The sequence below is a fragment of the Plectrocnemia conspersa genome, unplaced genomic scaffold (genome assembly GCF_051122295.1).
Source record: "Plectrocnemia conspersa isolate PC_06_02 unplaced genomic scaffold, ASM5112229v1 ptg000010l, whole genome shotgun sequence".
Lineage (NCBI taxonomy): Eukaryota > Metazoa > Arthropoda > Insecta > Trichoptera > Polycentropodidae > Plectrocnemia > Plectrocnemia conspersa.
The window spans coordinates 11,245,999-11,262,877 of record NW_028277174.1 but is presented as its reverse complement, the minus strand read 5'-3'; the positions used below and the strand labels follow the sequence as shown (position 1 = coordinate 11,262,877).

General features: G+C 30.3%; 1 protein-coding gene across 21 annotated transcripts in view; it reads right to left on the bottom strand.

Moving 5' to 3' along the window:
* pan (transcription factor pangolin) overlaps positions 1-16,879 on the bottom strand; it is a 210,765-nt gene that overhangs the window by 27,398 nt on the left and 166,488 nt on the right. For all 21 annotated transcript variants that reach the window (XR_015811173.1, XR_015811174.1, XM_088195745.1 and 18 more), the window contains 3 exons: positions 8,694-8,817; positions 2,693-2,783; positions 2,332-2,427 (listed from right to left, as the gene is read on the bottom strand). Coding sequence is in view for 19 of the 21 variants with exons in the window: in XM_088195745.1 (XP_088051871.1) it covers positions 2,332-2,427; positions 2,693-2,783; positions 8,694-8,817 (311 nt within the window). In the remaining 2 variants the exon portion in view is untranslated. The remainder of the gene's footprint in view (positions 1-2,331; positions 2,428-2,692; positions 2,784-8,693; positions 8,818-16,879) is intronic.

The following is a 16,879-nucleotide window of genomic DNA, read 5'->3' as shown; positions in this document are numbered from 1 at the left end:
AAGTTTTATGTAAAAATATAATTCTATAGTAACTGTAAGATTTTTGTCGAATTTAATTTTAATCTATATGTATGTATATAATATTATAATTTGGTTAATTTAAGAATGTATCGCTTAGGGCAAAAACATTTTTTTATTGTTTCTTTCTATGTATTATATTTATTATTATTTTTTGTGTGTTGAAATAATACTATGTATTATTTTTATACCATCGTGACACATTGGGGTTACCTATTAGGTCACGATGATCTTAAATTAATTTAAATAAATAAATAATTTAATCATGACAGTAGTTTTTTTAAACTTATATTAATCCTTTCTAGTTAATTAAATTTCACCCATAAATTAAAATTAAAAATACCGTGCGCGGTTTTAAACATTCCTAAAACAACCAGATTATATAATATTTAGAATTAATTTATTTTATTAATTATTTTTATGTACTTTTTTTTAATATAAACGGTATTTTGTTTTAAAAAGATATAAAACGAAAGAATAAAATTATTACAGCAAAATATATAGACATAACATTACCGTGCACGGTTAATACATTCTTAAAACAACTAGATAATTGTTTATATTTTATCTGTTTAAAGCTTAAAGAGTTTTCTTGAATATATTTATGGATTGTTTAATATATACGTTTTTTCAACAATCTTGCTTTGAAGAATATTAATTTTTATATATTTTTATTATTGATTATGTTAAATAATGATCCATAGTTTTTTTCCTTCTTTGAAAAATGATCCACAGTAAGCAATCAATTTACTTAAAGTTATTGGAAATTTTATATAGAAAATTCCATCTGGCAAAGACCGCAAGAATTAAATTAAATTTCTGTATAAAAAGTGTTATTTTTTTAAATTTGATACCATTTTTTATTATGAAACGTTTTTGCTTTCTCCAATATAATTTTTGTAATAGCCGCCATTTTGAAAAATGGTGGCAGACCAGGCTGGCTAACGCTAACTTGGCTAAGATTTATTTATTTTGTATTGTGTCCTTGAAAATATTAACTTTAATTTCTATTAATAAACATTTTTGACCTTCCTGTTTTTTTCTCTACAATTTTTTTTATCAAGTTACAATTTATTAATTTTTTGAATAATCGCCATTTTGAAATATAATGGCGTAAAATTAAAATAAATATTTTCTAAATATTCTAAATATTAGAGAAGCATTTTCTTTATTTTAGCTAAATATTTTCTTTATTTGAAACTTAAAATAAATATTTTCTTTATTTGAAACTTAAAATAAATATTTTCTTTATTTTAATTTATTTTATTAATCTGTATATATTGTATATAAATTTAAGAACTGATTTGAATTTTGTTAGTTTTTTATTATGATTTTAAAAAAACTTACGGAAATACGAATTGATTCCAATCTGATAATAATAATAATAACTATTTGTGCGTTAATGATTTATTTTTAATTTAATATTATTATTTGGGATGTTTATAAGGATTACTAAAATTAATAATGAAATTCCCAGTATAACGAATATTCAATTTGTCCCAATGTTTTTATTGTAACGAATACTGATTTCAGTATAACGAAATATGTTAATCCAAATTTAAGAATGACGTTACAACATGACACAATATTTCTCAGAATTAAGTTCGTCCTTGACTTGGAGTGTGCCGGATGTGTTCACAAGCGACATTCAAATGTTTCGCCGACCCTCAAACTGTTTTTATAAATACTTTTATTGTGTTCATTACAGTATCTTTAAAAATGGACAAAAACGATCTGTCAATCTTGTAAGAGGTTATTTTGATGCTGTAATAATAACTGTATAACTATTTTATAGCGATATAATTTATTACAATGTAGAATATGAACATAAAAAATATACTACGCACGATAAAAAAAATATTATATATAAATTAAGTTATGTATCTCGATACCAATTCGTCCTAAAACTATTCGAGTGGTTTAATATGAACGATCAAACTAAATTGTGAATATTATAACATCATTCATTTGACTTGTTCTTTAAGATGTTAGCTTACTTTATTCATTAAAAGCCAAACTGTAACGTGTGTGTGAAAGAGATAGAAGTAGATATCCTATTAAAAATTCGTCATATATTTCGCCAGATTAGCCGTGAAACAATAACGACGATCTAATTAATATTTATGAACGGCGAATGAAAGCTGGCAAATTTTCAAAGCTCGAAATAATAATGGAACACGACCATAAAAATATTGTTGGAGACAAAAAAATGTATTTTTGGTGGCGTGGGACGCTTCGAAATGTTACATAAATATGTATACATAACCCGACATTGTTAGCATAATATTTTAATAATCAAAATTAATAAAATACCTGGTTAGACTAGAACTGGTGATTGCCAACGTCGTAGGATAGGGACTCCTAAACCCACTCGCTGCTGATGAGATCGGGTACATACTGGGGGTGTGCCTGAAAAATAAAATCGTCGTACAATGGGTTTACCAGACCAATTATGGCGCAGTGACATTCCATCGATTTTTTCTAATTGCCGCGCTAATTGATGGGCTAAAATTAACGTTCTAATCGCTAGTCCGTCGGAGGAAAGGCATGCGAATGCGGCAGAATTACCATATGTAATTAACGGACACTTGTCCGATGGACTTTAGATTAAGAACAGAGCTTCTCGTTTAATTTGTAAAACTATTTTATTTATTGAAAATAATTTTATAATTACCATGATGCTGCAACTTGCGACATCTCGGGTCCCAGCATGGGGTAAGTGTAAGCTCCGCTCGGAAACGGATACATAGTTGGCCTAGCTAAACCTGAAACAATAAAACACACGTTAAGTATACAAGTCTCTGAAATGCAGAAAATCGATTGTTATAATTTTATCAGACGCGAAAAAAATTAAAATACACCAGGGAATCGCGCGTGCAAAGCGATTTTCCACGAGCTATTTGCGGAATAGACCAAAGCGAATCCGACAGTCGAGTCTCGAGAACGCTTTATGTCCTTAGCACTTTGGTCACGGCGTTTTCTCGGCGAAACTTCTCGGAAGACTTTTCAGCGTCTTTGGTGGGCTCAGGAAAGGAACGAACACTTACTGCCTGTTTGACGTGGCAAATTGTTTCCGAACGACTACAAGGTTTTTCCGATTGTTTATCTTTTGCACGTGCTCATGACGAGTGGCACAAAAAAATGTTTTCAAAACTGAAAGTAGAATTACTTCAGAAGATAGATACTTAGCTTTTATACTCCATTACATATCTTATTTCAACGTGCTCCTATTCGCGGAACGGTAGTGGTAAGAAGTCCGTCAACTAATTGTAGTGTAATTTATAAGCATTTTCTCGGTACATGAGCCGGCACGCCTCGGACAAGATGGATGGACCAGCTCATGAGACACTTTGCCAACGATTTATAATCCCATGCGCCGTGGAATTCAAAGCTGGATACGACGCGTATACGACTTGTCAAAATATTGGAAAGGCGCTGAATTTATCGAAAGAACAGGCGTGACGAATTTAACAGTGTTTGTCTGATGAGTAAAACAAGGAGAAGTTATGTCATAAATTGTTTCATATTTCAAGTAATTGGTGTCGTTTAATTAAGTGCATCATCAATTCCAGCACTATGTGGGATTATCTAAAATTAAAAACATATTTTCAACGTTGCTCGCATTCTCTAATAAAACAACAATTATTCTGAACAGATAAAAAAATTCCGTCTTAAGAATTTTGAAACTGGATTAAAAATAAAATATTTTACTCAAATTAAATTTATCTAAAAATGTTATTGTGACGACTTCTTTCAGCTTCCAGGTCCAAAGTATATTACTAAAGCTTTCATTTTTAGATATTCTAATAAAATTATTCCAGGTTTATTGATGAAATTTATAGACACGCCATAAAATAATTTGTTATCCCTACGACATGGGTAAAGGATCAATACCTATATCAATCGTGTGTTAACTGACCGTTTGGTACAGAAGTTATTTTATTAATGCTCTCAGAACAAAGAAATCGCCCATTGCGCTAATTAGATGCATTGAAACAAAGTATGCGTCAAGCTACGTCTTCCTGTCTAAAAAAACTCTGAAACGTTTAATGCTACACAAAACTAGCGAAAGATGAACTCCACATAATCCCATATAGATTATCTACAGAAACAAACAAAAATCACATCTTCTCTTTTAAGTTCTACGTACTTAAAAATGCGGATGCAGTAGGAAAATCCGTACCAAACTCAGTTCAATAAAAACAACCAATCAGAGACAAGCGTTTGGTCACATGATCAACCATTCTTAATGACGAAGTTAGTCACTTGATGCCACTTTTTTTAATTTTCCTGGAATTTAATATATAATATCTATCAAAAAATAATAAAATAATATATCTAATATCGATTCAAGGCATCATAATTTCAACACGTTTTTCTATTAGTTTTTATTGATATTTTTTATTAAATCTTCTGTTATAACCTGACAGGCGTAAGCCCAATGCGTTACAACGGGGTAAATCTGTACCAGAGTAAGTTAATCAGATACAATGAATACCTACAAGCTTTTTTTTAAACAAAAAAATGTGCAAGCATTTTACTAAAAAAATATCATTTGAATTAAATTTAAAGCAGATTTTCCTATGCCACGAAACTCAAAAAAAAATAAACAAAATTTATATAAGAAATTTATTAATTTCAAAATTTACTAATATGAGAGTATTGGTCAAAGTATATTCAAATCGAATTTTGGTCAATAGGAGGACGCAAAAACAATTATTACTTCTCAGAAGTCAAAAATTCACGTCAAAAGCAAAAGCAGATATGGAATAGTAAACGATAAAATATTCGAATATATTCGTAAATAATCAGAAAATACATAACAATAAAAAAATATATAAAGAGGAATTTGAAAAAATGTTGCAAACTTTAAATTACAACAAAGTGTAATTTTAATTATACCTGCTGCTGAAAGAACTATAACAGAATATGCATATGCATATACTTTAGCCTGATTTAAAATTAAACATACATTTATATTGATTTAAAAGAGATAAAAAATTCAATACCGGCCATTGGGAAAGTCCACAGCTGCACAATATTAACGCGATAATATGATTCATTTCTGGAATTTCATCAATTACAAAGAGCTATTTTTAATAATTTGTTTGTCGGCTATTAGTTTTTATTTAAATAACAAAAAAAGACACAATTGGGCAATTTATAATGCAGCTGAATATCAAATAAAAAGCCTACTTGCATTGTTGTAAAACACAAAAACTTAAGAGATAATACACAACCGTGTTTTTATAAATTAAAAATAATATTCTACAAATATAAACGTTTAATAAGATACATAGTGTCGAATATATTCCGATCTACCAAACAAGATAAAAATTAAAAAACACTAAGGTTCATATGTGATTCGTAACAAGGTATTTCAGGTATTAGTCTCCGACTTGTACCACTGTTTAATGCAGAGAGTAAAAGTTTACTATTATTTAAATATGTTTCATTACAATGAAAATTTGGTATGAAACTATTATTATCTATATGTATTTATTATATGATCATTTAAACTAAAAGGCGGTGTTTATTTATTACAACTTTATACAATCCTGCCAAATTAAAATAAATATGATACGAAAATTTATTTGTAAATATCTTAAAGTATTAGAACTCAAAACTTTGTTATAACAAAACTGTTTTATAACAAAAGTATGTTTGCAATTCCTGAATATTTTTTTATATTATAATAATGATAACTCAACTTAATTTAATTTATTAATTTATTAATTTAGCCTTCTTGTAGTTTTCTGTCATGTAAGAAGACAGATATCAAAAGCATTTTATTGAACTATAACTAAAGATAATAAAGTGGAACAAGCAAATTCGTAAATTCTTACATCATTTTATGTAGAACACTTATGAAGTCAGAATTATAAATAATTGATAATATTTTATTAGAAGTTTTAAAATAAAATATATATTATAGATTATTTTAAAGCAGTTTATAAATAATTGAGATAAGCTTGATAGTGTTTAAATTAAATAATGTGTTATTTAAAAAGCTCTATGCGTAATATAGATTTATATGCCAAGATTAATTAATAAGATTGCAAGATAATAGTCAACCCTAGAATTAAAAAAATAAGCGGAGAAGTTTATTAAAACTATTTTTTATGTATTTATTTATTTAAAGAGATACTAATTCTACATTTAAAGACACGGCATATAATAAATTAAAAATAAAATAATGGCAAAGAGCCAATTTTTAAAATTTATCTAAATTATAAAGCTTGCATATCATACATGTTTTTCTTACATAAAAATGCAGATTTATTTTACAATAATCATATTTTTTTATGACTTTAGAATTCACGAGATATTTTTACTACTTCATTCAGAATCCGCCGGATTGATCTTTCGAAATAGAAGTGCGATTAATTCAATTTCAGCAGGTAATTCGGCTCGGATCTCGTGCCAAAGAAATTAAACGCGTGATGGATGCGCGACGATTAAGCACCAAACAAGTGGAAAAACTCAACAGGAAACCGCACAGTCAGGATCCTGACTGCTCGTGATGGATTCGAACACGATCCGAAAACGAAGTATTTTTTTTAAAACGCATACAACATATTTTGTTAAAACAGGCGTGAAAAAATGCGGCGTGTTCGCAATTATGTTACAACAGTTGATGTTTACGTTAAATAAAAGAGAGCTTTTTTGCAGAGAAAATAAATAAAAATGGATCACTGTAACGATATGTTCTGATGCTAATTTATAGGTTCTAAGTTTTCAAATAATATTATTTAGAACTATTAAAATAAGTAGGTAATTCCATAACTAATTAAATTACAATCTAGCAAAAACACACAAAAATTGCATTTTTATTCTATATATTTTTTCAATATAATTTAAATATGTATGTATCTACAACGTATCAATGTAAATGGCTATAAAATCAATTTTTCGATTCAAGAGATTGACAAGATCCTTAGAGGCTAATGGTTGAATATAAGTTGATTATCAAGATAATTAACACATACATATGTGATTTCTAGCAATTCGATTTTTTGCTCCTAGCGTTTTCAATTTAAAATTCTCTTTGCGTTCACAATATCAATATATTAATTAAAAGACAGGCACTGTGCTTCTCTCGTGATTTGATTTTATACAATGTGCTAGTTGATGAATACAATTCCACGAAATAGTACGTTGATGCAAGAGGTCTTGCCATTTTGACAACACTTTATCGCAGAAAGTATAAACGGTAAAATATTAGTTTGGAATAAGTTTATCATTTTGAATACTACTTCTCTATCCCCAAACTTAATCTCAATTAGGAAGTAGTGCAACTACCGCGACTAAAAATAGTGAGTAACAAGCAAAAATTTGTTCTTTTGCCTTTGATGACAAAATGTCCTGTCTCTGCGATGAAGAGATGCAATATATTATGAATATATAAAAAAAAACACAGCAATTATGTTACAACCGCCACTGTTTATGTTGGACACGATAGCTTTTTCTCTCTTGTTGTTAGAGAGGACACGCACGCGGCAACCGAATCGTAACCGATTTGTAATTATTCATTCCGCGGGCCGCAAAATTAATTACTGCTGCAATAAGTTGATTTATACCGCACAGCGTTGCAATATGCAATAAATCATACACCCTTGCTGCAAAGTTTTGTCCGGAGTTCGCGCTTCGGCGGGTGTATTTGCATTGTTTTTATTTATTTTTTATTGCGGGTAATAAAGCGGTGATAATTGACACGAGTATGTGTTACATGTTGCTCAGTAACATATACAAACTATAAATATTTTTAAGTGCGTCAATCAAATCGTACAAATGATACAGCCCTTTGCTTTAATCGCGACAAACGAGATTCTGAAATTAAGCAATTTAGTTAACTGAACGTCGAGCATTTGAACGCCTCGAGGGCTTTTACCGGAGCTTTCGTTGGTAAATGGACGCGTGCAATTATGCGTCGCATTTTCGCCTGATTCTTTTCTCGCATGCGACGATGTAATTTAAACACCATTTGAACTTAATGCGAAATTAAAACAAAGATGAAACTGCATTTTTGTGCAGAGTGTACATTAACTCGATTTAAAGCTCTAAAAATTGCTGTGAAATAAATAAGCTTCGATCTAATATTATTTTTATGTGATATAGCAATGAGTCTGTGAATTTGATTTTAATCAAGTTATTTGTGGAAATTTTTTTTTTTTATAAATATTATAAGCTCTTTCACATTCATCACAACAACACAACTAAAGGTTCCTTCATACATTGGAGAAATACGCATAAGTTGAATGAATAAGCTCTTTGTTTAGTACATTTTCCTTCGGTCACATATGATTCGTAGCCAGGAAGCGGATACTCCAAACTTTCAAAACAAAAGACATTCGACGTTTGCGCATTTGACTTGACTTTACATAAGACTCCATCGCCATTTATCATACGATCGCATTCCGCAAACACAGCACAGTGGCCGTTCTCAATCACGTATCAATTTCTCGTCTCGCAACACCCATTGTAATGTAAGTCAGGAATGCCGTTCCGAGAAGAGCTCGCAGGGAGAAGGAGTAAAAGAAGACGTTATCCGAACCGAGATCTCTCGTCCGTCCATTGTCACCGCGTGATGACTGTTATTAATTTCGCTCTCGAAGGCGTTTGTGCATTCGTACATATGCGCGTGTACGGATCAATTCAGATTAGGAATACATTACCTATGGTCGCCTTGTCGAGCTGGTAAGGTGGGATGCCCATGTGAGCAGGAGGCGGCTGCGCCAGGTCACCATTGTGGCAGAACAATGGTAGAGCACCGGCTGCTGTCAGGCCCATCTTCGATGTCTGAAAAAAGAGGAAAAATATGTCTTAGTATTATTTCATGATTAGATAAAATCTTATGATTATATAATATTATTTGTAATTTTTAACATTTTTTAAACTCAATTAATATGTATTGCAAGAGTCCAAAGTAGCAACAAAAATATGTTATTGAGAATTTTCTCTATGATTTAGGTTTTAATGCTGGAGCCCAAAATTCCTTCGTAGCTAGATGCTTTGCAAGCAATCGAAGTAGATCGATCCGTTCTCGATCATTATAACAAATCATCATCCTATTGAATTTTCACTTCAACGATCATCAAGTTCTCCGTTCATCAATAATATAAAAAAATCTATCACATTTTATTTATCAAAATTTCTCGATAATACATGAGAAAAGCTCGAGGAAAAAAAGTGAAAATGAGAATTTTCATATCTCAAGAATTAAAAAACACCAAGAAACTAAAATGGTTAGTTATAGGCAATGTTTTAACATAAAAATAATGTCTCATTTGACTAAAAAGGATAGAGATATTTTTTTCGTGTACTTTGTAATTTCTATTTAATTATTATCACATTGAATACCGTGGGAACGAATTTGTGCGTTTCGTTATTTCACCTTCATATAAGAACACTCTTAACCCTTTAAACGCCAGCGACTTTTTAGTGAGTCACCTGTTATTTCGTTCACTCGTCTGTATCTCTTTCTTTAAATAAATATAAAATACTTGATTAACTGAATAATGAAGCTAGTACAATAATCTTTAATAATTAATAAAAAATATTTTGTCTAAAAAAATAATCATCAAAGGTATTTATTATTTATTTACATATTTACTGTATATTAACTTAAACACATTTCCCTTTTCTTTACTTTCATCCCATCATACACCTATGTCTGCCTTCATCAATCCCTAAACAAAACTTAGCCGCTAATATTTGTCCCTGAAACGGTCTAAATCGGTTAAAATTAGGTGAGTGGCTCCTAACCTTTTTAAAGAAAATAAAAAATATTCTTAGAATACGCTCGGGATAGGGATTCCGGTTTGTTATTGTGTGCGTGAACTGTGTGGCTCGAAACAATTTTGTTCAGAATATTTATTTTTTTTATTTTAAAAGAAAATATATGTTTATTTAACATACATACATTTGAGCTAAGTTGGAAATTTCAACGGACAATTAAAAATATATTATATAATCGAAGAAACCAGACATTGATGTCATTAATTAAATATTTGCAAAATTCAAAATCTTTCACTAGTCAAAAAAATAATGAAGTCTTTAGCTATTCTTCAAAAGCAAAAAGATATAAAATGGGGAAAGAAATTATTCGCAGATTGTTTAATGGCTCGACGACTGTATTAAATCATTAGAATCCATTGAATAAATTAAAAAATTATCATTGGCGCAACGATAAGAATAATAATTTTTTTAAGCCTTACAGAGAATAGTGTAAAAAGCCAACAACGTACGGATTAATGGAAAAATGATTAAAATATTTTAATCCACGGGTAAGAGAACCAATAACTTAAAGTGTATATTTGAAGCCTTGATATCAATTAACCCATATATGCCCAAGAAATTTTGTTCTCTTAAAATTTCATTTATAAATAAAAAACAGTGGCACGAGTTTAGTGACCTACCCATGGGACAGTGGGCATATATGGGTTAAACCAATATCAACACAAAATTATTTAAAATAAGTCACTAGAGAAGATCGAACTTCTGTGTCACACTGCACTTTAATGACGAATACCAGCGTTGACGAATCAGCGACTGTCCTTAAAAGAGAAAGCGAGACAACGAAGTACACGCTACATCACTTCTCCCTCTCATATACATGTACACGCACACAATAACAAACCGGCATCCTTATCCCGAGCGTACTCTAACTTATTGAAATACTAAATGTTAACATTAGATATATTGAAAACTGTAACTTTTTTGTTAAAAAATTAAGATAAATTTTTTTTTTAGTAAAATTGCGATTTTTACTGAAAGGTAAAATCAGTGAACGTTAAACTGTGGATCGCGTAAAAATGAAATATAGAATACATTTGCGTTTAAACGACATCAAATTCATATACGTAACTAATAATCGATTGGATGATTATTAGTTCTGATGAATCAATATTTATTTTATCAAAGACGATATATATTATTTTTACAATCAAGTGAAACATTAGATAAGAATGCGAAACACGTGTAAGAAAAATATATTTAAGAAGTATTGATGGAAATACATCATAAAATAATTAATTCCTGTTATCTTTGATTCATTAATTTCCAATTAATATTTGAATTACACACGTTTCATTATACTTGTAATTTAATATTTCGATTATAATTATAGAAGTATTGACAAAATAAAGCAATGGCCCATTTATAAATACTATAATAATTTATACATAATAGTCATTAAAGGGATGAAAAGCAAAAGCGTCCTTTTTCATCACCCACATTTTTAAATCAACGCTACTTATTATTTATATTTATCCGTTTTAAACGCAAATCGTACAATTCGTTCCGAGAGGAAGCTCGTAGCTAAAATTACTTGTATGTCAAATCAATTTTCTCCATTGAAATGAATTGAAATGCTATTTATTAATTCATTTCAATGAAGAAAATTAAAATAAATTAATGACTTGATAAAGTTACGTAATACTTTTTATTGCTCGTATCTCAAGTCAAAATTTAAAAAAAGTCGAGATTTCACTGTACAGGCGGCCCTCGACTTTCGCACAATTCGCTATTTCGCACATTTAAAAAAAACATTTTTTTTTTAAAAAAAACGTTTTGATAGCGGTGAATCTTTTGCTTTAATCGGACGTTCGTATGATACAAACAGGTCTACGATATGTTCAATATAAAAATAAAAATATAATTAAAGAATACGTTCAAAATTGTGGAAAATAAAGACATATTTCCACAATCTTTAATGATGTTTCCAAAAAAACATAGCAAAAAAACATGGATGAAATGGAAAATTTTTGTCATCGTAGATCGATGACCAACGTCAAAAATATGTCCCTCTGAGTATTTCAATTATTCAAGCAAAAGCTCTTAGTTTGCACAAAGATTGGAAGGATAGATTAAAAAAATATTTTAACACGGTTTTTCAAGCAAGTAACGGTTGGTTTTACAATTTTAAAATGAGGTATTCTTTTCATAATGTTAAATTTACTGGAGAATCGGCTGATGCGGATAAAGATGTTGCAAAAGAATGTATTTCCTAATTATCCAAAATTATTGAAGATGTAGAATATTCCTCTAGCCAAATATTTAATGTAGATGAGACAGGTTTATTTTGGAAAACTCTTTAACAATGAAAAATATGAATGAAGCCTTCACGCACCTTGGCAAATTTTTAAATATTATGGAAGATTGTGATCCCAATGAAGAACGCATATCTCAAGTGCGTGGGGCGATCAATAAAAACATAGCATGTTATAAAATACTATATGAAGAAAAGAAAAAGAATAGTGGAAAACAGTTAACTTTTGATAACTTTTCAAACGAAACACCAGCAAACCCCACTTAAACATCTTATATTTACTTGATAAATAAATATTTTAAAATACACAAAATTTCAATTTTTTTACTTCCCTCGACTTTCGTACATTCAACATTCGCACATATTTTCTGGAACCAATTATGTGCAAAAGTCGAGGGCCGCCTGTATTTATAACAATAGAAAGAAAAAATTTAAGTGAGTCGAGTCAATTTTTTTAAATTTAATTACTTGTAAGTCAAATTATTCGTAAGTTGAGGTTCCACTGTATCTTGTATTTATTTTAGTAATACACAATCATAGTAAGTTCGTTCCAAACGCCAGATAATATTGATTTTTGAGAGTTGCAGCTAAAAAATATGCCGTGTTAATTAAATTATTACTAAGACTGGAAGTTGAAGGGACTGAGAGTTTAATTACAAGACCTCAAACTGTTCTCGAAACCTTTCACGATAAACTTTGAACCTAAAAGCTTAGGAGAACAACGACACGTAAAATAAAAACATTAAATTGGTGACATTAGTGAACTTCGTTAAGACCCGCTAATATATAAACATGGTAATTTGTAGTATGTTAAAGGCATTAAGCTTATTGGCGTTTGACTGTTGAGTCTTGAAAATATATTTACAAAATCAGCCAGATGTTGCTAATTTCCATAGAATCGATTATAGTTTTGATTATTTTCAGAGATAAAATATAAATAAATAAAGATTTAGCACAAACTCTAGTTCAAAACATGGCAAGATTAAGCAATGTAGGTTGAAATTAGTATTCAAGCGAGCGTGTGTCACACTCCACGCGCTTAAGTGCCCCTCACACGTACAGTGCGTACAAAGGCCCGATTGCGAATCCCTCGAAGTCTCTTTTTCTCGTGGAAATCCTTTCTAAAACAAAACGCTGACCCCTCTTTACCCACCCTGGATTTATAGAGCACAAGAGTAAAAAGAACATAAAAAACATGAATTGCACCGATTAAGGCACCAAGACCTTTTAAGACGCCTTTTGACTTAGGGTCGGGGGTTGTTCACGCCCATAGTTTTAAATGTTTCAAGCTCCTTACGACGGGAAGTGTTTCAAGTCTTAATTGCTGCTAATCTTGCACGAGTGCTAATCATTCTAGTTTCAACGCGCGCGCTCGAAACGAGTGGTAGCGTTTAATACTTACACATATGGGTAAGTAAGTAGGTGTATCTACACAAGTAATGCATGTGCATCTATCATACATCACTGTGGTCTTAAAATATGTATCAGTACTGCTTATGTGAGTCTCGTTGGTTTATTTGGAAATTAAAGTGGCGTCACGGTCTCCACGCGCCCATATGCAGCTAATTACGGTCTCGCTCTTTTGATTCGTAATTATGGACTGGGACGCGAGATTTGCAAGCGTCGGCGAATTTTAAACACTTCTAGCTCTATCGAAATATAATATAAACACACTAGCAGTATGGATTAATTTGTAAACTGATGTAAGCTATGTGCAAATTGCCATTAAGTAAGAATTTATAAAGAAACTTTGTTAAAAACTGATTTTATTTATTGCAATTACTTTATAAGAATTCAAAATGATTTTGTGAGTGATGAAAAAAATAGGCGATAACCTTTTAAGCGCCGCAAACTATTACTACGGCCGTACACTACAGGCCGGTATTTTTTTTAGCAAAAACAAAATCTATTAAAACTTATTTTTCGAAAACGTATCGATGGTATGAAATAAATATACAACGTCACCTATTTACAGTCATTTACCCTAAAAACCACAATATTTTTTTCCCTCCTAAGTCACGGTTGTCACATTACAAGATATGAAAATAAAATAATTTAAAAATATATTAAAAAAATATTCATTGAAAACGGATGTAAAAAAACAATACAGTGATACCTCGGTTTTCGTCGATACTCCGTCCGAAAAACAATCGTTGAAATCCGAAACCGACGAAAACCGAAATAATTGTAGTATGTATTAACACTCGCAATCAATAAAAAACGACGAAATCCGAGGCAACCGATGAAAACCGAGACAAATTTTCGCGGAAAATCGACGATAACCGAGGTACCACTGTACCTAGGTTGTCAAATAGCTATTAAAATAATATTAATAATAAAATTTCGTAAAAAAAAAACACGCCTAATATTAGCTAGTAAAATAAGTACAACGTGAAGCGCGTTAACACGCTTAAGGCGCAGAAAGGGTTAAACAATAAATTAACTTTATAATGTTAAAAAGAGGGCAAGCACAAGACTTTCATCATTTATAGGCTCACAAATATTTTCTGGAATTTTATTTTTACTTTTCGAATATCCTTCTGTGCTATTGTTATTAACTTTTGTCGAACGTGTGTGGCTTCCTATAGCCGGCGAACCCTGTTCGCCGTTTGGCGTCAATTGTTTTCGTCTCGGGGTCAACAGGGTTACCTCGTTCAATTTCTTTTGTCGTTTTAATGACCATATTCGTGTGAGATATGGTGACTCACGATTACGTTTTCGGACCGTTGTACGTAATAAAATTGAAGATGTCACTCGTGATTTATAGTATAGCATCTTGTGATTGATTTAACCCTTTGCACTCTATTTGTTATGAGGTTTATGTTATTTATGAGACAAGAAAGATTAGTGTATTCTTACAAATAGAAAATAAATCACTATCTGTGCAAATACAACTAAGTATTTGAGTTCGCAAATCTTGTAAAAATGTTTGATTACATAAAAAAATATTAAGGGATTCAGTAAATCATATTAAAGAGATCCTAATGTATATTCAAAAGATATTATCTATATTCCTTCAGATATGAATATCTTTATAATTTATTTCCTTCGTAGCATTTCATATTAATATTAAAAAATATTTACAGAAATATTCTAATCTATGTATTATAGTTTCTATATATTCGTTTTTTTCTACTGTTTGAATATCGAATAGTATTCATTTGTTATGAAAAAGCAAATTATATAGTTTGAATAATTCACATATACATATGTACATACATAGTTCATATTCGTATATGTACATACATAGTTATATGTTAACAATAAAAAGTATCAAGACTATTTATTTTCATTTAAAATAACTATTCCTGTTGCTGAAAAGACTCATTTGATTGCTGTTGATGTGTGCTTTATTGTTAACAATATGTTGTAGCAATTTCAACTCCGTATGTTCAAAAAATTACTTTAGGCAGAATTAAAATTGAACATCGTTGGTATTGATTTAAAAAAAGATAATTAAGAAAGTCCACGGAGTAGTAATTTCTGGAATTTCGTGTTTTGCTGATTATTTTGCAAAACAAAAAAGGGCATAATACAATACAGAAACACCAGCGATACATCGTGTGTTGTTTAAAATACATATTTTTGAACCTGTTTAGAATCCACGTCAAAAGCAATTCGTACCGTCGTCGTTGCAGTGGAAATGCTCGGTTATGTAACGTTTGTATTACGACTTTTTTATAACAATATTATGACTTACAATAGGGCGCAGAAAAAAAAACCCCTTCTCAGAAATATAAACAAAACAATAAAATAAAATAAATAAATATTACGACTTACAAGCAATTTTAACAAAATAAAGATAAAAATTAGCCAAAGTTGCGAAGTATTTATTTTACAATTAGGGATAATTAGGCAGTAAAAATTATTAAAAATAACTACTCATATTATTTACTAGATAATTAGTCGCGTTTTCTTTGCTGCTCAGTGTTGCCATATAGTGAATTTTCAGTCCAGGTCGAAAGCAATAAAATCGTGCCATCGTGGTGAAAACGCTCTATTATCAAGCGTTTATATTAAGATTTTTTATAACAATATTACGAATGAGAATCAAATAAAGTACATCTAAACCGAATTTTGACCAATAGGAGAGCGCAAAAAACAATTATCCCTTCTCAGAAGTCAAAAATCCACGTCAAAAGCAATAAAATCGTGTCGGCGCAATCGCAGTGGGAACGCTCGTTACCGAGCGTTCCCACTGCGACGGCGCCGACACGATTTTATTGCTTTTGCCGTGAATTTTTGACTTCTGAGAAGTGATAATTGTTTTTTCACCCTCCTATTGACCAAAATTCGATTTGAATATACTTTGACCAATACTCTCATCCGTAGTTATATCGGTATAGATAGCTACCATATTTTAAATAAAATATTTATAATACAAATATTTAAATAATGAAAAACTAAAAACAGGCAAATAGATTCGGTGTTCGAATATTCGGTTTGGAGTCTACTAGGGTTCTCAATTATTAGTAGTTTTCCACTATTCGAACATTGAATACAAAATGAATGTATTCGAATGTATTCGCATTTTTTTCTCTGTTTTTACCGATATTATTTTATTTAACCAATTGGTGCAAAAAAACAATTAATGGCATGTAAAATAATATTTGATTAAAAAATAATTATTTTTATTAATACATAATTTTATAAAATAAGAAGAACACTGAGAATTACTGTCAGAGCGTCAAAAAAATGCTTAATTTATTATTTTACATACTTTTTGATTAGGGACGTTAATTTAGCTTTTTCCAGGGTAAAGCAAAACTTAGCCAGTTTGTAAATTTACTTATTTTTTTATTGCTTAGGGTC